Below are 20,624 nucleotides of genomic sequence, written 5' to 3'. Positions count from 1 at the left end.
ATTTCCCTGTGCTCCCCATTCAATTTACCAGTTCCCAGTGGGCAAATCTAGTGACCAGACCCAGGAGGAGATACTACAGGACAGTTTTTGTGCTGGGACAGGTAACAGGAGCACATCTTCTGGAGTCAAGTGACAAAGTCCATCCTTTGTGTTTGCATCACCTGGTTTCATATTGGATGACGTGTCTCCAGTGCTCTGGTGTTCAATGAACTTTAAAATGGGGTGGCTCTACTCTGGTAAAACACTTCCTCCAGGCACTGTCCAGAGGGCCCTGCTCCACCCCTGGAGCTTCACTCCTGCAGAGTTTAGGAAACACCACCTCAGCACTGTAACACATCCCTACAGCCAAGGAGTTGATTAAACATCTGTTAAAGATAGACCCATTACCAGCACCTGGTTTTGATGGGATTTGTGAGCATTGGAGTCCTGCAGGTGCACAAAAGTCGAATTTTCAGCCTTTTTTTTTTTTTTCTAAAAAACACAAGCTACATTTTTAACAGTAAAAAAGCCCAAACACACATATAAAGATGTATGTATGTGAGTCCAGCGGGAACCCTGGCTGTGGGCCCTGCTGAGAATCACAGAATCTACTAGGTTGGAAAAGATCTTTAAAATCATCAAGCCCAGCCGTTACTCAAGGACTGCCAAGCCCACCAGAAAACCATGTCACTAAGGTCCTCATTTACACACTTTTTTAACACTTCCAGGGATGGTTTTCCCACCGCTTCCCTGGGAAGACTGTTCCAATGCTTGATCACCCTTTTGGTGAAGAAATTTTTCCTAACATCCAGTCTAAGCCCCCTCTGGTGCAGCTTGAGGCCGTTACCTCTTGTCCTACTGCTTGTTAACAGGAAGAAGAGATGGACCCCCACCTCACTACATCCTCCTTTCAGGTAGTTGTAGAGTGATAAGGTCTCCCCTGAGCCTTCTCTTCTCCAGACTAAACACCCCCAGTTCCCTCAGCCGGTCCTCATCAGACTTGTGCTCCAGACCCTTCACCAGCTTTGTTGCCCCTTTCTGGACCTGCTCCAGCACCTCAATGTCTCTCCTTTAGTGAGGGGCCCAGAACTGAATACAGTATTCGAGATGCAGCCTCACCAGTGACCAGTACAGGGGGATGATCACTGCCCTGGCCCTGCTGGCCACACTATTGCTGGTACAGGCCAGGATGCTGTTGGCCTTCTTGGCTGCCTGGTCACAAGCTGCTCATGTTCAGCCAGCTGTTGACCAACATACCCAGGTCCTTTTCCACCAAACACCTTTCCAGCCACTCTTCCCCACGCCCGTAGCATTGCATGGGGTTGTTGTGACCCAAGTGCACGACCCGGCACTTTGCCTTGCTGTTTACCATTGGCCACAGCCCATTGATCCAGCCTGCCCAGACCTCTCTCAGAGCCTTCCTATCCTTCAGCTGATCAACACTCCCAGTCAACTTGGTGTCGCCCGCAAATTTACTGAGGGTGCACTCAATCCCCTCATACAGATCATCAATGAAGATATTAAACAACACTGGCCCCAATACCGAGAAACACTAGCCACCCTGTGGAAACTGGGAGCCAACGCGGCGGGGGGGCCGGGGCCTGGGTCTGCGGTGCGGCCTGAGGCCGACCAGAGGCAGCACCGCCCTCTTCCCCGGGGGTCCCGCCGGCTAGGACATCCCGCTCCCGCCGGGGCGAGCAGCCAGCCCTCCATCCATCCGTCCCGCCCGCCTCCGGGCGGCCGGCTGCGGCGCTGCGCCTCCCCGGAGCCGAGCAGAGCCGTCCCGGCTGTGGCCTCCACCTTTCTCGCTTTCGTTGCGGCGGGGCTGGGGGCGCAACCGACGCCGAGGCCTGCCCGCACCGGGAGGAAATGGAGGCGGCAGCGGCGGCCAGGCCGGGCAGCGGCAGCCGGGGTTGAGCGGGGTTGGGAGGAGCCGGCGCTGCCGCCGCCCGCAGGCGGGCGGGGGGATGCAGCAGCGGCGGCGGCGGCAGCAGCAGCAGCCGGGGCCGCCTGAGCGGGCCGGCCGCGCCGCCGAGTGAGGCGGGCCCCCAGCGGGAGCGGCGCCGCGCCGCTGGGGGCCGAGGCTGCGAGGAGCGGCGCTGGACTGACCGGTAAGCCGGGGAGAGGGCGCTGCAAGGGAGGCCCGCTAACCCGGGGCGGGGCAGGGCCGGGCCGGGCCGGGCCGGGCCGGGCCGCGGGGGCAGGCCTGGCGCTCGGCTGCCCCGGGGAGAGGCTCCTCGGCGGGTCGGGCAAGGAAGCCGGTGGGCGGCTGTTTGTACCTCCCGATGAGGGTGAGGGTAAGCCCACCCTTCTTCCTCCTCTGGAATGGGAAAAGTTTACGCCCGTTCAGCCCAAGTACGTGCGCCCGGAGCCCGGCTTTTGGGCTAAGGGGTGCTCTCTGGCTCGGCTCATGCCCTGCCGGTCAGACCACAGCCGTGTCCCGTCCTCCTGGCGGGGACCCCTCTGTTTTTACCCCTGCCTTTGGGCAGTGAAAGAAGCCCCGATGCTGGGGAAGGAGGAGCCGCTGCCTTTCTCAACTGCGAAGAGCATGTGGAGTCGGACCTGGTGTCTGTCAAACAGCGCACGGGAAGCAGGGTCCCCTTCCCAGCCTGGGGGCCGTGGGGCTGGCACACGCTGAGCCTGCTCGGGCTGGGGTGGGAGGTCCCGCGGCTGAGGCGGGCGCCGCTGCTACCGTAGCTGGTTTTGTGCACGGTGACAGGTGAATTGTGCGTGCTCGGGGAGGACTCCGCTCTCCAGCAGCAGCTGGAAGAGAGCAGAGGCAATAGGCCTGTGCATGCCTCCAGGGTGGTGGAGAGCCTTAGGAAAGAGCCAGCTTTCAGAAATGCCTGTTATGATGTATGTTACAATATTTAGTAGTGCCACACAACTTGCCTGAGGAGTGTGTGATAGATTTTAGTCCTTTTAAAAAAAAAAAAAAAAGTGGCATAAATTGTGCAGATCACCTTAAGGTGACACAAAGGAGGCCGTGATGAAAATGGATTAGGTAACCCAGGTAGCTGTTGTTTGGCCTTTGGTACAAGTTCCATTTCAAATTACAACATTAGTCATGGGCTGATGGGCAAGCAGTTGGTAGTTTGAGACTACCAACATGCTGCTGTCATTCATGATGTGTGCAGGGACTGTCCTGCCCAGGAGCCTCTATCCAAGCAGCCTGAGCTGCAAAGCAAAAGGCTGTGCACTGAGTTTCAATGTTGTTTTAATCTTCTGCACTTTGTCGCATCATTCATGTGAAGACAGCAGCCTTCTGTGAAGTATGGGTGTTTTTTCCAGATAACAGGTTACTTGCAGGCCAGGAGTCAAGCCTGCCATGCATTGTGTCCTGATCTTTGGTTAGTGTTTGTGTATGTGTTTGCAATCCCATTTTTTTTCTCATGCAAAAATGGCATCTGGCAGATCTAAGAGTTATGTGACTGTTTCTGGGGTAAGTAGCCCAGGGAGGGATGGACAGAGGAATGGATGGAGAGAGAGGTTTGGAGGATCTTGTGCTCCTAAGAAAGTGTAGAATTGCAATAAGAGAGAGAAGGAGTAACCTGAAAAATACCTTCAGGTTTCATTGTGAGAAAACAGACCAAACCATCAACAGCTTTCTTGTTTTTTCTGCTTGTAAAGAAAAAATATTTTAGGCAAGAAGAAGTAAAAGACACATTTGGAAATTGAAGGAAACAAAGGGAGAAAAACCAGAAGCTAGTACATGTATTCACTAGAAAATAAGTAACAGGAGAGGCAACAGAAATGCAGTAAGATTGGAGATGTAACAGGAAGTGCAATTACCCTATGTAAAAACCTATGTGAAAACAATAAAAATATTAAAGAAGCTAGAGAAAGGGAAACAACATAAACATGTTATTTTACAAACATTACAGCATTTAAGTAAACATAATGGTTGAGTTATTCCTGTATATAATTTAGAACGGTCCTGCTTCTTGAGATAGGTTATGAGCTGCTGACACAAGTGTAGTTTTGTTTAGGATGCTAGACTTGAGTAACAGTGCCAGCCGTTGTAATTAGGTTATGACAGATCCTCTGAGAAGACTTTCACGTTGATGAGTATGGTTGAAGATTTGCTGTGTGCATAAAAAATGGTAGACAAAACTGCTTAATACTTTCCTCTCGGCTTCAACGTATTGAAGGTTAATAGTGACAGTTGTTATGGGTGCGACTGTGATTCTGTCCCCTTCCTGGTCTCAGAGTCCAATCTTCGAGGTAAGTGTACTGCTCATAGATGTCTTTGTCTGAAATATTGTTCTACCTCTGGAGCACGGGATCTGGCAGGAGAGTCCTCTGTGTGCTAACTGTAATTCCCATGTCATTTAACACAACTTCTTAGAAATCCAATACATAAGTTACATAAGAGAATATAGATCAATAATCCTTTCTGAAGGGTGTACATCCATCACTATTATAAAAGTGGGATGACTAGCAGGGATGCTCCAACAAATGTTTGAGGCCATTTCTACCATTCTTTATGTAGAACAAATATACTGGGTTAGGCAGGAGGGTCTGGCCCAGACCATTGGATATATCTCTGAAAAGCTTGCAGCTGACGGTTAGAAAGAGGTTTTCCTTCTGCAGAATCTTCTCTGCAAGTTTTTGTCAGTCTACTGCCTTGAAGACAGGTTTGATTGTATTTTGAATTTGAACAGTTCTCATGGTTTTAGCAGAGCTACCTAAAAAGTAAAAATGTCATTGCCGTGTTTTGTGTCCTGACATCTATTTTGCATTTCTATCATCTGGGTGAGTTGGAAAATTTTCCAAACTATTGTGGTGTCTGAGAGCAAAGGTGGTAAGTTTCAGTGCTCTAAATGGGAGATGGTGGATGTTGTGGCAGACTGAAAAATGAGGATCTTTGGGACTTGGTGGTTTTCAGCATGAATCTTAGGGCAAGTTTTGCACTGGTGCCATGGTAGGGTGAGAATAACTTTTGAACTACTTAGCTGGAAAGAGGTCAGTGCTCAGGAATTCACACTGTATTACTTGCCCTTCCCAGCCGACAGTTTTTGATGTTGAAGAATAACATGTCTTGGACATTGCGTGCTCAGTTGGCAGCTAAGGAATTGCAGCAGAAAATGGGAGATGATAAACATCATCTTCATGGAGGTCACAGCACCTGTAATTGCCCAAAAGTCAATTCATGCATCTTTTTACCCAAATGCAGTGTTTTTAGGAGAAGCACTTAAAAATGAAACCATAAAAGAAGAGAAAAAAGGACCTCTCAGAAGCCAAACTGAGAAATACTGCACTAAGAAAATAAAAATAACCTGAACACTGCCAAAAATTATGAATCCTTTCCCCCTTCCTCCTCCCCCAGTTGGAGATATTCTGTTCTTTTCCTTCTCTCACCCATTTCACATACATCCTTAGGGTCCCAAATCTGTTTTGAACTGTCTGTCTGCTTGCACAGGCTTTCAGCATACCCTGAAGACATTTCACTTCTGTCAGCTGCAGTGAGAATCCTGCCTGGAAACATTTGCATTGCTGGAAGGCAAAAGCTAGTTGGAAAATTGATCACCACCTGTAGCAGTAGGATTGATGTCGCTGGTGGACATGCTGAAATGATGTCAAAACCAGGCTCAGTTCTGTTATTGAAGCTTTTTGGGGAATGAAGAAGGTAGAATACTGGTATATGACTGAGAAACTTACTGCAAAGTTTGCTTAGAAGCATTAACTAGTATGTTTTTAGCATCTTAGCTGGGAATGAGGGCATCTCTTATTCCCTGGCAATTCGCTCAAGTAGCTGTATGAAAAATGCGATCACAAACCATGCAGCTGTGATTCCCATTGAAGTTGCATGTGGCTACTTTAGAACTGAGTTTGATCCTATTGCTAGTTATGTGAGTGGTTTTGGGTTTTTGTTCTTACCAGAGGCTACAAGCACAAACCTCACATGACTATTGAGAGGATGTCATCATATGAGATTTTTGTGTTAGATCCTCTTTGGTTAAGCTTTCTGAAATTGTTTTTATGTATCCTCAAAAGGAAGCATTCACTTATGTTTGAACTTTCCATTAGCTGAGTTCATGCCCTCAGGTGTCTTATCTCCAGCAACAACTGAGACAATGGTGCTTTATTTTTGCAAGACAAATATTCAAGCCTGAGGAGTGTCAGGTTTTGGTAGGTAGGTAGTGATGTTTGCTCTTAGTTTTCATGTGGTTTTTTGTTCTGTTTTGTTTTGGTTTTTAAGTCATGAAAACTTAAATTTTGCAGTGGAGCTTTCACAGATACTTGGTGTCACCCCAGTGCTTCCCTGGGTACGTTGCCCATCAGAAGTTGGAAATTCAGCAAAAGATGTAACTTAAAACTTTACATTTCTCTTAATAGCTGGAGACTTAAATCTTTTTTGCAGTTGGTTTTCTTATATTGCACCTTAACTTTTAACCATAAAAAAAATAGTTTGTTAGGATTACAGTTTCTAAAATCAAGCTAAGAAGTTTTTAGAGTGCTCCAGCAAACTTACAAACTGTGAAGTAGGGCAGACACCATGTGTTTGTAATACTGTGCAGTATCCTTATCCTCACTCTGCTTGAATTCAGTCAGTACCTGTGGTTTCTTTGCACATTAAATCTGAGATCTCAATTGTTTGAGTAACCCTTCCTGCACTCTTGGGGAAGTCCTGTCTTTTAGACTTACTGGCAGGGGTACAGCTACAGGTAGTAGCTGTTGCAAGGAACCCCTTTTTACTATTTATGGGGATGGTGACTAGTAAGATGGAAATAAAACAATCTTTCAGAACCTATGGTTGATACTTTGCTGGCAATAAGAGTGACAAGATGAATGTGGGCAGGGTAGGCGAGGACTCTGTGCTAAATGTCATGAGCTGACTTGAGATAACCAAGAATACCATTAATGTTATAGCTTGTCGTTACAGGTTAATTTGCTGACTAGGTACCGCAGAGAAGGGAGCTTTCTTCATTCTCCCTCCCTTTCCTGCAATGAGTCATCTCACAAAGTTAAATCACAAGGTACACTACACTTTTAAAAAATCGGGGTGCTTCCGTTTTAATATGGGTTAAAACCTAGACAAAGGAACATAAAGTATGAAGGAAAATCTACTGCTATATTTTGTGACACACATGCGTAATAGAGTTTTGTCATTTTGATTATGGAAAGTATTTTTCTAAACTGGAACAAAAATAATTAATGTGTCAATCTTTCCTCTTTCAAACAGGAAACAACAACTTTATATGGCTCATGTCTGACAACATGCACCACCAGTGGCTGCTGCTAGCTGCATGCTTTTGGGTGATATTTATGTTCATGGTTGCTAGCAAGTTTATCACATTGACTTTTAAAGACCCAGATGGTAAGTTCAACTTTAATGTTTGATCTGAAACAGAAAATTGAATAGTGCTTCTCACAAATACTCTTTCTGTGCAAAGTAGTTCTGCTGCAGTATTGCTGCTTTGGTAGGATTGAGAACAGGACAGCTAAATTTCTAGAAGTGACAGTGCTGATAGTTTCTGCTTTTCTTGATAGAAGTCTGCAAAACTAACATCATGTCCTTTTTTTGGTGGTTAAGAACATGTTTGTTGGTCCTGTCTTGCGAGGTTTGCTCTTTCAATACAATTGGTTTCAATATCTTGAACTACTAGAAGTCACATGCAGTACAACAGAGCACAATTACCCATTTAAAGACAAAGGAGATTCAGAAAGAATTAAAGAGTTCATTTCACATGATACTAGTTTCTGTCCTCTTGTGACCGCTTGTCCTGCGGCTGCAGTATTATGTAAAACTTGTGGAAAATTCTGTTTCATTTGCAGTGCATTTAGCCTGGCCACCTCTGCCCTGCTTCTTGCATTCAGTTTTATCCTCCGCTGTTTGACTGACAAACAGCTTATAGGCTTTTGCTTAGCTTAAGTAGCCCAGATGGTATTAAGCTGATGAGGAATTTAAGCCATTTGATGACACCACAAAGTATGGTACAGTTTTCTGTCTGCTGAGGAGCTACTGTTACAAAGCCATCCTACAGAGAGTTTAGGGTGAAGGTGATGATACCACTTATAGTCCTAAGAGATCTATATTTCTGCATCTTTCTAAGATACGCAAAAAATGTGTAACTTCTGAAGCACTGACATCACTAGTGTCATTTGTTTCAGTGACTTGATAGTGGATAAATATATTAGGTGTACCTTTTTAAATAGCATATCTCTGTATGGAGATTTATTCAGCAAGTCTTACAGATGAGAACTATAGGGTAACTTAGCTTTCCTTGGTCCCAGCTGGTTTTGAGTCCTGGGACATCTGCAGATAAGCTGGTCTTAGGTAGTTAAATCTTCCAGTATTTCATTTGATGTCAACTCCTGTTTCGCAGCTCAAGTATCCTTTGAGTGGGTTTTTTCCATCAGAATTTGTCAGGAGGATTAAAAAGTAGTTAAAAAATAAATTACTAGAGTACACCCTTTGCATTTACTGGCTTTTTATTATCTTGGCTTGCGAGTTTTTCTCTTTTGTCTATGCTCAACCTTCCTCCCTCTTTGAATAGTTCTCTGAGCAGAAAATTGTGTAATTTCTTAAGTTTCAGTCTTGCAAAGACACGACTGTGGTTAAGCGTATGTATGTGTTGGAGATACCAGTATTTGTACTGGGAGTCATGAAGGGAAGTAATTTGAATATACCAACAGAAGCTTGGAGAAAGTCCAAATAGGATGGCCAGTCCTGGAGGAACTCTTCTAGACTTAATAAAATATGGCTTGTCAGAAATTGTCCTTATTTGGCTGTGTCTACTTAACAGATAGAACAAAAACAGCAGATGCTCAATGAATCAATGTTCTTTTGTTTAAGCCTTTTACTGATGTCTTGGGTGCATGAACAATAGGAACTTCTTAATGAGAAGGAGCAAGTTTCTGTCCATCGCCTCTAGTAGCATCTGCAGGCATGCTTTTACATGTGTTAATGGTGGATACTTTAACTGGTCTTTCACTGGATCAGGTTACTTTGATTTTACAGAAGGATACTGTGAAGTAAGTCTGTGCACAACAATATTTACTGTATCTGATTGCTTGGTTGCTTACATGGTTTTCAGTTTTAACTTGCTTTTCCATGCATGCCCATTATTAAAATCCAGTGTAGGCAGATTAGAGTACTCCCTTAAAAAAAGGACATAGGCAGTACACATGTTTCTCGACTGTAAAACACTAAGCCACTGTGGATGCAGGCGAAGAAAAATTATTCATAGAAGAAACTGTATGAAGGAAAACATAGTCCAATGTGGATGGAGATAAATTTTCATGGAGAAGTCGTGTTCTTTTTGCTTTGTGGTTAGGGCAAGCTTCTTCAAATAACTTTTTGTCTTTCTGTACCACATAAAGCTATAGCTTTGTGGACTTTTCAGTTTTTCTATAGCATACCAGTTGCAAAAGATGCAAAGGGTACTTACCTTACACATTTTAACTTGGTCTCGAACTGTTAGCTATCATAAAATCATTAGAAAAGAACAAGAGTATTAACTGAGTTTTTTCTTTTGTTGTGGGAGTCTCTAAAGAAGGCAATCAGTCCAATAATAAAGGAAGAGGGGATCTTGTATTTATTGCTGGTTAGAGGTGTTTACTTAGAGCACCAAAGAAATAAAAGATGCTCCTTAATGACACTTTTCTTCTGGTAATGTCTAAGAGTTTACACCAGAAGAAACCTATCTACTAATATGAGGGGAGGGAGAAACCTGATAGATTTTTTTTTATTTGCACATGCTTTGGGAAGTTTATTGAAAAATAAAAATTTCTTACTGTCAAACCCGTATAGCTGTACTCAGTTGTCTACTAATCGTGAAATTTGGATCTATGATTTCTATGTCTCTTTGCACAGTTTGTTTAAAAAAGACCAAAATAAAAGATAATGGACATGTTTCTTTGATAAAACTCAACTAAAGCTCCATCCAAAATTCCCACAGAGTACATCCTTTAAAATATTCGTAGGCTGTCTCGTGGCTTGTCTAGTACCTTCCAATTTGGAAACAAATACAATGTTTTGTACACTTAATACAGAAAGTGATGTTCCGTTGTGTTAGCTGTAAAGCAGAAATAGTTGCCTTTTCCCCACCTTCTGTAATGCTCTGGCCTCTCTTCCTACTTCAGGCTACGGTGCCAAGCAAGAGCCATTGATACTGACAGCTGTAACAAAAGTGGAGGAGGTACATGTGCCAGAAGAAAAACGTTGGCCTGAAGAATTCCAGGTGCTTTCAGTTGAGATAAGGGTTACATGTATTAAAGAGTGGGAGAAAATAAGAGATTAAGTTCCTTCCTGTTGTTAAAGGAAATTTCTAGACAGGAATTATTTATTCAGGCTGTTCTATTTAGATAGAGCCGACAGAATTCATTTTAGCTTCACAAAGATAGTTTATTATGGTAACCTGCTGTCTTGTTTCATCTGAATGATTCAACTTAATGTGTTTCCATTTTTTAGGAGAAAATCATCACAGTTCTCCTTTATCAAGTCACAACAGTCATTTTTGCTGTTCTTTTTAATATAATGGCCCAATTTTTGATTGCTTGTATTCTGTATTGCCGTAGCCATCAGGTTTGTGGTTCTTGAGGGCAAACCTGTGTCTTGTCTATTATCTGAGTTCTCTGCCCAATCCCTCTGATTCTTTTTATCAGTCTCTATTTCTTTTTTATGTTTTCTGCTCTATGTGCTTCACAACTCTGCATTTTTCCAAAGTAGAACATGAACACAATAGTATTCAGTACCAGTTGATCCTTTTTAGATGCATAGTTCTGTGCTTTCAGCAATAAAGCAGAATAAACGTGGTACTTGCTAAACTACAAGGAAACTCTGAAATTCCCTAGTGCAAATGTTCATTTGAGACTAGTTGCACAGTAGGCTAAGGCCAATTTTTTTCCATTGGTTACATAAGTCATCTTATGTTTAGAGTATTTTTGTGATGCAGCATGGAAAGTAGGTTTCTGTATAAACACTTTTTTGGTTTTGCATGTACATAACCTGAAAGTTAAATTATACACAAAATAGTTGTGAGAGGCACTTTGTTCAGAGGAAGGCTAGCAGATCTGTGTAGTGAGTATTAATATCTTCCTTTACTTGTATGGAAGAGGATAATAAGGTTTCTGGATCTATATCTATTCCCTCTTGACTTCCTGACAGCATTAAGCACGAAACACTAATATTAGTCCTGGTTGCATGCAAAAGAAATTGTTTTGACAGATAAACAATCTGTCAGGCTGTTCAGATTTCATTCTGACCAGAGGATATTGGAGAAGAGTAACAGAAAAAGTAGAATAAGATTCTTTTTTTTTTTCCCGTATGGAGGATTGGAACAAAATGTAAAATAATTCCTTTTTCATATTTAGCTTGGACACCATACCTAAAATCATAGAACCATAGAATGGTTTGGGTTGGAAGGGACCTTAAAGATCATCTAGTTCCAACCCCCTGCCATGGGCAGGGACACCTTCCACTAGACCAGGTTGCTCCAAGCCCCGTCCAGCCTGGCCTTGAACACTGCCAGGGATGGGGCAGCCACAGCTTCTCTGGGCAACCTGTGCCAGCGCCTCACCACCCTCATAGGAAAAAATTTCTTCCTTATATCTAGTCTAAACCTACCCTTTTTCAGTTTAAAACTATTACTCCTTGTCCTTGTAAAAAGTCCCTCTCCAGATTTCTTGTAGGCCTCCTTTAGGAACTGCAAGGCTGCTAGAAGGTCTCCCTAGAGCCTTCTCTTCTCAAAGCTGAATGAGCCCAACTCTCTCAGCCTTTCCTCATAGGAAAGGTGCTCCAGCTCTCTGACCATTTTCATGGCCCTCCTCTGGACCCGCTTTAACAGGTCCATGCCTTTCTTGTACTGAGGACCCCAAAGCTGAACACAGTACTCCAGGTGGGGTCTCACAAGAACGGATTAGAGGGGCAGAATCATCTCCCTCGACCTGCTGTGCAGGCTTCTTTTTTATGCAGCCTTGGATATGATTGGCTTTCTGGGCTGCAAGCACGCATGGGCAGCACATACCCAATTTTTCATTCATCAGTATCCCCAGGTCCCTCTCTGCAGGGCTGCTCTCAATCAGTACTTCCCTTAGTTGGTATTGATATTGCCAACCATGTAAAGCAATTCGTGGAAGGGGGAAGATTTGTCAGTAGAAATGTAAAATTTCCCATTACCTGTTAATCAGACAAGCTCCTTTTTCCTCTCTCCCCACTAATTGTGAGGCAGGGGTGGTTGTGGTTCCTGTCAGTCTCAGAAGAATGAGACATATCAAACACTTCATCCATTTTTGGAGAGAGGAATCCTGCCTACTTATTTGCCATACTAAGCACTGATGCTTCTTGTGTGAATTTTTGTCCGCTTAATTTTGTTTCAGCTTGAATAAATGGCAACACTGAATGCCTACAGGTGCTAGAAAACAACACAGAACTTTTCCTCCAAATTCTTCTTTCCCAGCCAGCTGGGTCAGCATCCCTAAGCCTCATCTTCCAGAGATTAAAGCTTAATTTCTGTTGAAATCCCTGTCCCAGCCCCTTAGAAACTTTCTTACTGGCTGTTGAAGCTTTGTGGGAATTCCAGTGTTTGGTCAAGGCATGTTTTATCCACACAGATAAGACCCTGCTGCTCTGCAGCACACTTAAATTGTATGGAAAAGCTCTTACTACTGTCTACTACTACATAATGACTCAGAAGTTGAACCAGCATGTGCAGCAGCAGCACAGGACGGAAACTGCATGCTACCCCTTAGTTAATAGCAATGTTTTAATTGTGAATCTGCGAGTCATTAAGATGCACAGCTTGGGGATTTTTGTACTTTAGAATTTGATCTGAAAACTAAATTCTTGCACTTTTTTTTTTTCTTTCCCCTCTGCATTTCATAAAGCCAACTGGAAAAGCTTTTTCTGGAAATCTGATCCGCCAGCCCCTGGTTCATATGGAAAGACTTGAGCTTCTCAGGAATGTCTGCAGAGACACTGCATTGAGAGATCTCTCTCACACTGCAGTTTCCAAATTCGTCTTGGACCGAATATTTGTGTGTGACAAGCACAAGATCCTGTTTTGTCAGACGCCAAAAGTGGGCAACACTCAGTGGAAAAAAGTCTTGATCGTTTTAAATGGTATCTACTCTGCTGTGGGTGTGTGGGTCTCTTTGAGGAGGAGGAGGAGGAAAGAGCAGAATTAGTCCAACTGAGACAACACAAAAATGGATTCTTTCTGCTTTTCTGTACACTGATACTTAATTTCAGCCTTTCATTCTTCACAGTTGCTTCTAGTCCTTTCAAAACATCTCTTTTGAAGAAAATACACCTGATCTTTCTGTGAAAGTAAATATTGTTATTACTTGGCTCAAAAGTGATTTGAGTCATGGAAGAGTACCCATATGCAGGTGGGAGGTAGATTTGTTATCTTTGAAGGGGTGTCAGTAGTTTATAGTATTTGAAACAAGTAAATTACAAGGTATCACAATTCCATAAATAAAAATAACACAACAATTCTGACTTGAGGCCACTGACTTTTAACTAGGGGTTTTTAGCCATGAAGAAAGCCAGTTAGAACTTGGCAGCTGCTGTTGGTCTGTACTGCTGAAATCTTGTGTATGTGCTATGAGTGAGCCATCGTAGGAGCTATAAAGATTCTGAGTTGCTTAACGCAATAGTTTGGTCAACAAAGGTATGTTATAAAAGACTGTAAAGGAAGGTGTAAAGGGACTAGTGTGTTTGAAAAACAATCTACAAGGTGAACACTGCCTGTATATATGTAGCCTACCATCCTCTTCTAGTACCCAATAAAAATAACTCATTTCCTGAAGGTTTTCTACTGTACTTTTACCTGCACACATAAACTTAACATGATCCTATTTAACATAACACACCCTTGTCTGACATTAGACCTTCGTGCCTGTCTGTCCACCAAAGCTGTGAATTTGCTACGTATGTCAAGTCAGTTGAGATCCTTCTGTGGTTTTGCAGGTGGCATAGCCCAAGGTACGGGCAAAACCTGAACACCGTGGACCCAGCTTGCTTGTTAGAAGCACCCTGGGAACAGCCAGCTCTGCACTTGTGTTTCTATGTTTTCTTTACCTTGTGTGAACTAGTTTGCACACCCTGAAAGAAACAGTGACAAATTGGCAAAACAGCTGTGTCCCTCAGCAAAACCTTTGTAGCAACAAGTATGTCTTTGAAAACTTTAATATTAGTTTCAATTTTGATGTATGGATGGGAGCTAAAAATCAAGCAAATATATGCACGCACATAGATATGGGCATGTGTCTTAAATACCCATGAAAGCCACACACCAAGAAAGTACTAAATATGAAACTATACATGTGCATTAGAAGTACTTGTTCTTATCAGAATTTAACAGAGATAATATGCAAAGAATAGCTCAGGACAGGCAGGAATGTATTGGCTGCATTGAGTGAGGATAACTCATGTCTTACCACCAGCAAACCTTTCACCTTGAGCTTCCTAGTTCTGGTATGTTGAATAATGATAGAAAATTGTTTTCACATAAATACTGGTCTCTTCTGCCTGAGCTGCCAGTGTACTAGTATCTGCTGATGAAGACTACCACTGCAGTTGACCTAACTTTCTTTTCTTTGGATAGTTTCAGCAGACAGGACAGATATGTGAGGGGGAATATTTTACATCCAAATACCTAAGTGGTATTTAGAGGTTCAGGATGGAAAAACGTAGCTGTGGTACTATGGAGGCACTGTGGAGGAGCTAACTCTGCTACTGCTTGTACTGAATCTGTGCTCTGGATGATTCCAAGGATTCCGTTTCTGAGGCTGTATAATATGCCATCTGCCATATAACTTATGTAGAGTACCAAAAAATATAAACCCCTGAAATTAATAAAATCAACCACCATCAACCCTCTCCCCTCCAAAAAAAAAAAAGACAGAAAACTGAGAAGCTGAGTGGTATGGATTATTCACTGCAGTTCTGAAAAAGAGAAAGCCTTAGAGGCTTTCACCCAAAGAGTTTGTTTTGGAGCGCCCTGTTCTTGTTTCAGGTTGGTACTCTGCAATGATACTGTTGTGTGAAGGCTTCTGCCTAAAGCCCAGGGGGCCCACATGAGATCTTTCTTAAGGTCATAAAAACTTCCAGGATCAGGATATTAAAATAAGCGCATCAGAATTTAGTGGCATTATTTTTCTTGTCAGTTCATGTGCTTGCAGAAATAAACATCTGGAGACTTTCTATTGTTGATTTTAGTGCTTTTTAGTCTGTGGCGTAGTGTATGGTTGGAGTTTTTGTTTCAGCACAGCATAGTTGTTAAATGAACTTTATGGATCCTGACAGCAAAGTGCTTCTGTGTTGAAGCAGTTCCAAAGGCAGCCCACAGCATTTATTTTTTGTTGGTGGTAGAAACTCAGCCAGAAAGCTGGTTCCTTCTTTGGAGTTAATCCTCAAAGTCTTCCTCCATTTGTATGTGTGGGCAGAGGGAAAGAGAATGCATGGGGACACTGAGGTGGGGAGTTAAAGGCTTAGACATAGTTGCTGGTGAAATCTGCGTAATGTGCCTTTCTAAGAGTTTTGAGGCCATTTGGTCTTGGACCTTGATGTCACATACCCTAAAGAATTCTAACAGTTTTCAGCTTTGCAGTCAGAACCTCTCATCATTTAACAGTTTTAAACATAGTAACTGTAAATGCTAAAAATACAGAAACAAGAAAGATAAAACAAAAAGCTGTCAGCCAAAGGCAAACATGCTTGCTTGTACTCACTTTTTTCCCCTGAAGTATTCACTTGCTTACTCTCTCTGATTTGTCTAGGAGCATTTTCTTCCATAGAAGAGATCCCAGAAAATATTGTACATGATCATGAGAAGAATGGCCTTCCACGCTTGTCCTCCTTCAGTGACTCTGAAATTAAAAAACGGTAAGAGGTAGCTTCCCAGGGGTGTAAGGGGGGTTAGGAGTCAGTGGTGTAATGAGGAATCAAGAGTACAGCTGAAGTCTACATCTGGAATTGAGGACAATGTCTCAATGTTTCTGCTCCACCATTTCTGTTGCGGCCTCACAGATTTTACTGTGACAGCCTCCCTACTGGCTTGGAAGTGGAACACCAGCATAACACCAGCATAATTGCTGATACAGTTAAGTGAGCCAACCAGCTCCTTCTGGATATAGGGTTTCTGCAGTTCAGTGCGTACCTAGATTTTGCATAGTTGACCTTCAGAAAGGAAGGTTTAGTTGGAAGGTCCACCCTGATGCCTTGTGTAGTAAATCTTAGGTGTCTACATGTAAGATTATTGTTGCAGGCAGATTTACTTACTGGGATGCAACTGGATAGGTTTAAAACATTAGTGCTCCTTAGCCTGAGAGTATTGTCCATTTAGCTGAATCACTTTATCTTCCTTTTTGGGTCCTTCTGGTTCTTCTCAGAGCAGAAAAAATACTCTGCAGTAAAGCCTTCTATATTACTTTGGGTAGATTTTTGACTGTATCTGCTCTCATCTCTACTAGACCTTATGCCATATATAGTCCCTGTAAAGGGTGACAGCATGAGAGAATTGACATAAGATGACAGTGGGCACTTGTAAGCTTGAACTTGCACAGTTATTGTGTGTACTGAGCCATTCTGAAGAGTCAGCCCCTTATACATGCGTCAGCTATCAGTAGAGCCTGGTCCAAGGTTTGTGAACAGCCCTGCATAGAGAGTAACTGTTCACCTGGGGGAAGAGCCATAGCTCGGGTGTTTGAAGTTGAATGCCATTTTGATTTGGGTTGTTGCAGGTAGCTCAACGCTGTCCTGGAGATGCATAACATGGGTTTGGCTGGGAATTCTGACATTATCAGAGAATTTAAGTATAGAGAGAGGGATAGTGTGGATCTGTTGATCTAGTTTACTGACCTCTAGCCCTGCCTGACGAGGAGTAACCTGAAGACTGATCCAAGTACCTGTTGAGGCTGGAAAGAGTCCCTCCACTTACTTCAGTGAGGATTGGGCTCTAAATCTCCTTTCTCAGCTACTTACTGAAATAAACCTTGTTTTCAGCTTAGTCCTCCTACAGATAATCTCTGATTACAGAATATTATATATTTCAGTATTAGAATGAAATGTGAAATTCTCTTGAAAACTGTGGTCTCATGAAAATGGTGTTCTCAGCCATTACTGAAAGCACAACAAAACATTAAATAAAATACCAGATTTTATTTTTCTTTTTACTTCAGCAGTGATATGTCTTACTACCTGCCAGTGAAAAATGCAGCCCTCTATGCATTTAGCTGCACCAAGCCACTTCTTCTGTGTCTTTGTGTATTTTTGTTCTTGAGCTTAATCCCATGGAATTAAAAATATCTTTGACTTGGAGCTTTCAGCAACTTTTGTCTCCTGTTTATATGGATTGAGAGAAACTAAGCTTCTCCAGTTTGAGTAAAATGTGAAAACTAGGATGATCTATTTCCACTTTGTACTGTATACAAAACCTATTTGTAAGAAGACAGAGATTGTATTTCTAGTCCTATTGATTATAATATTGATAGACTGCGCAAGTAGTGTAAGATTCACATTGCTCTGTGTGTGGTCAGAGTTTATGTACATTTTGTAAGTCTTTGTTAAACACACTTTAAACACTTCCCTTATTTAATTTCTTATGTTTTTCTTTCCTCTGTTTAGACTGGATTTATACTTCAAGTTTTTTATTGTTAGAGATCCATTTGAAAGACTTATTTCGGCATTCAAAGACAAGTTTGTGCACAATCCTCGGTTTGAACCTTGGTACCGGCATGAAATTGCTCCTGGCATCATTCGTAAATACAGAAGGAATCGCACAGAGACCAAAGGGCTGCAGTTTGAGGACTTCGTGCGCTATCTGGGCGACCCTAATCACCGATGGCTGGATGTTCAGTTTGGTGACCACATCATTCATTGGGTAACGTATGTGGAACTTTGTGCTCCCTGTGAAATCACTTATAGTGTGATTGGACACCATGAAACCCTGGAGGACGATGCTCCATATATCTTGAAAGCAGCTGGCATAGACCATCTGGTATCATACCCCACAATTCCACCAGGCATAACAGTGTACAACAAAACAAAAGTAGAGCGGTATTTTTCGGGAATTAGCAAGAGAGACATAAGACGCCTCTACGCACGGTTTGAAGGTGATTTTAAACTCTTTGGTTATCAGGAGCCAGATTTCTTGCTTAACTGACGCCTGGGATAAGCTCTGAAGAAGTGTCTCATGGATTAATCTAAACCTGCGTGAATACCAGCTGCAGCACTGACAGAGCTGAGAATCACCATTTGTTTTGTAGCTTTTTGATGTTGCTCCATTTTTCAGTGAAACATTGTCATATGAACAAATAGGGGCTTATAGTTGTTGTTTACTGACCATGTTTTCAATACACGACATTGCAATGTGTTACAAATGAAGTCTCTGTTATCTGAAATACAGAATTCTGTTTCTTCTCTCTTCCCTTCGGGAGGAAAGATGGAGGATGAGTGGGCTATGATCTTCCTCTCCTTTTCCCAGACAGAATGCCTGTTTTAAAATGTTGAGAAGTATTTATAAAAAGATGGCAATTTCACTGTAGGATAACTCTGACATGTGGGTGAACTTGGTGATTCATGCTCATGAGAAATGCATGTCGTCTCCCATGAGTTTTGAAAATGAGAGGCCAGTACAGGATGAAAAAATTGATTAAATGCTTGTCAAATAAAATCATCTAGGTTCTGTCATGTGGCTGCTATAATAACAATAATGCTGATCTGATCCCATTCTTGTTTGTCACAAAATGAACCTAATTAGACAGAAGCTTTAGATGTGTTAAAAAAGGGATTGGTTCCAGACCCCTTTGTATTATTGTCAAGTGTTTACTGTACTTACTACTGATCTATTGAGCTTCATAATTCTACTTTAGATTTTATTTAAGATATTATTTAACTCCTGGCTATGTAAGTTATCTGAGAAGACAGATGCAAATGGAACATAGAAGAAATATGAAACAGCTAGGGAAACTTTAAGGAAAATTAATTTCAAATAAAGTATTAATTGCATTTGCGGGAGCACATATAGAAATCATGAGACGCTCTCACACAATATAACTTGTTTTGTCTTCTAACAGTAAAGATTACTAAAGAAGCCACAAAATCTGGATATCATATGAAAGATCTACTAGAGTTACTTGGACTACCTTTTCCTTATATCCAACCTTGCTCTAGGTTCAGTACCTCAGAGAACAGAAAATGTACTCCCCTTTGAAAATTCATCTCCCTGCTGGGGAAGAAGACAGGATGAATCCCCAATTTTTCCAGTGTTTCACTGCCATGGTGTCCCAACTCAAAAATGCCCAACATTTATGTTACCAATGGGGTGAGTTGGCTACTTGCCAGGAGTTTGAATGTCGCTTAAATCTGTGTACCCATTGTATGCATTAAAAAAAAAAAAGGAAAACCAGAGCTGAATGGATGCAGCCATGATATTTGCCTGTGCTTGCATTGTGTCTCATAAAGAGCAGTCTCTTGTTTGAGTTCACCAGCAATAAAGATCAGTACGCTGCCACCTCATCCCACAAGCCATGGGAGAGAGAGACCATGTATCTGAAATACAGGAAATGCTAATGGTAGCCAGTGCTATGGAATCTACCCTTGGATCCAGCCACAGTATGGTTTTGGTAGTTTCCTGAATCAACACAAGGAAGCATCTTGCACTTGTGAAAAAGGACAGATGTGCCAAGCTGACATGTGTTGCTGCCCACAAAAAGGAAGCCCTGTTGTAGCTGGAAATGATTTCAGAAAGATCTCAACAGACTAATTTAAATAAGGGAGAATCATTAGCTGGATATGGTTAAAAAGAGAGTAATCCAGGGTGGCAAAGCTGGAAGGTGGAATTTTTTTCTTTTTTTAAAAAACAACAATTACAGTGCCCTAAATTGTTAGTTCTCAACCAATGATAAAAAGATGTTAACTGCTCCAGGTTTTCCTGTGGTTTTCTTAATATCGGAGCTTAGCAAAATGTACTGTTAAATGCATTTTGGCGCTAATGACCTGATTGATTACCTCTCTGCCAATTTAAAATGTAACAGTGAATAATGTATAGTAAATTCAGGCCTTAAAGTTTAACTCTAATAAAGATAAAGTAGAACTGTTCCTCTGAAAGCATAAGCTACTGATCACACAGAATGCCAATGTACGGTTTTATTTTTCTTGGTAAATTACTTCATTGCTTAAAAAAAGGTGGAAAATGCTACATAAATATTAAGTAATAGTATTTTCTTTTCTAATAGCTTTCTCTGCATTGAGTTCTCTCAGGCATCTGACAGCAAATGTGAACAGTGCTATAGACTGACATATGCAGAAGTGTGTACTGCTCTCCCAGCTCTGTGCTCCTGAGCTTTTCAGGCTGGGACCGGAACACTCATTATAATTTCTTCAACTCAAACACAGAATTTGTCCTTTCAGTGATACCCTCCTGAGCTATGTTTTCTTTCTAGAAGTGGGCTTCTTCCTCACATGGCTTAAGTAATGATGGTGCGATTTTGTACGACTCTCGCAGAAACTTGCATACCATGAGAGCCCTTGGCAAGGTATGGTAGGGTTCTCCTTATGTTTTTCCAGTGCAGGCAGGGTGGCCAGAGCATACTGTGCTGAGGAGGAGGCTCTTGCCCTGCTAGTTATGATGAATTAAATGCTTGCGGTTTGTTTTAGTTTAATTGTACTCTATACAAAGCTTTTACAAATTTAG

The 20,624-nt window shown here is 42.2% G+C and overlaps 1 protein-coding gene across 3 annotated transcripts; it reads left to right on the top strand.

The window, feature by feature from the left end:
* The first annotated feature begins 1,573 nt into the window (after positions 1-1,573).
* Positions 1,574-20,062, top strand: CHST10 (carbohydrate sulfotransferase 10). Of its 3 annotated transcripts, XM_030476940.1 has the most exons (7): positions 1,574-2,090; positions 6,866-6,959; positions 7,166-7,300; positions 10,069-10,166; positions 12,811-13,045; positions 15,709-15,814; positions 17,555-20,062. In XM_030476940.1, the coding sequence occupies exons 3-7, from the start codon at positions 7,189-7,191 to the stop codon at positions 18,090-18,092; spliced, it is 1,089 nt and encodes a 362-aa protein (XP_030332800.1). In that variant the 5' UTR covers positions 1,574-2,090; positions 6,866-6,959; positions 7,166-7,188; the 3' UTR covers positions 18,093-20,062. The 3 variants fall into 3 exon arrangements, with proteins under 3 accessions (XP_030332800.1, XP_030332801.1, XP_030332799.1); XM_030476941.1 differs by lacking the exon at positions 6,866-6,959 and having other exon boundaries at positions 1,617-2,090; XM_030476939.1 differs by lacking the exon at positions 1,574-2,090 and having other exon boundaries at positions 2,536-6,959.
* Positions 20,063-20,624: the final 562 nt, after the last annotated feature.

Source organism: Strigops habroptila, chromosome 2 (assembly GCF_004027225.2).
Source record: "Strigops habroptila isolate Jane chromosome 2, bStrHab1.2.pri, whole genome shotgun sequence".
NCBI lineage: Eukaryota > Metazoa > Chordata > Aves > Psittaciformes > Psittacidae > Strigops > Strigops habroptila.
This window is presented reverse-complemented; position numbering and strand designations above follow the sequence as displayed.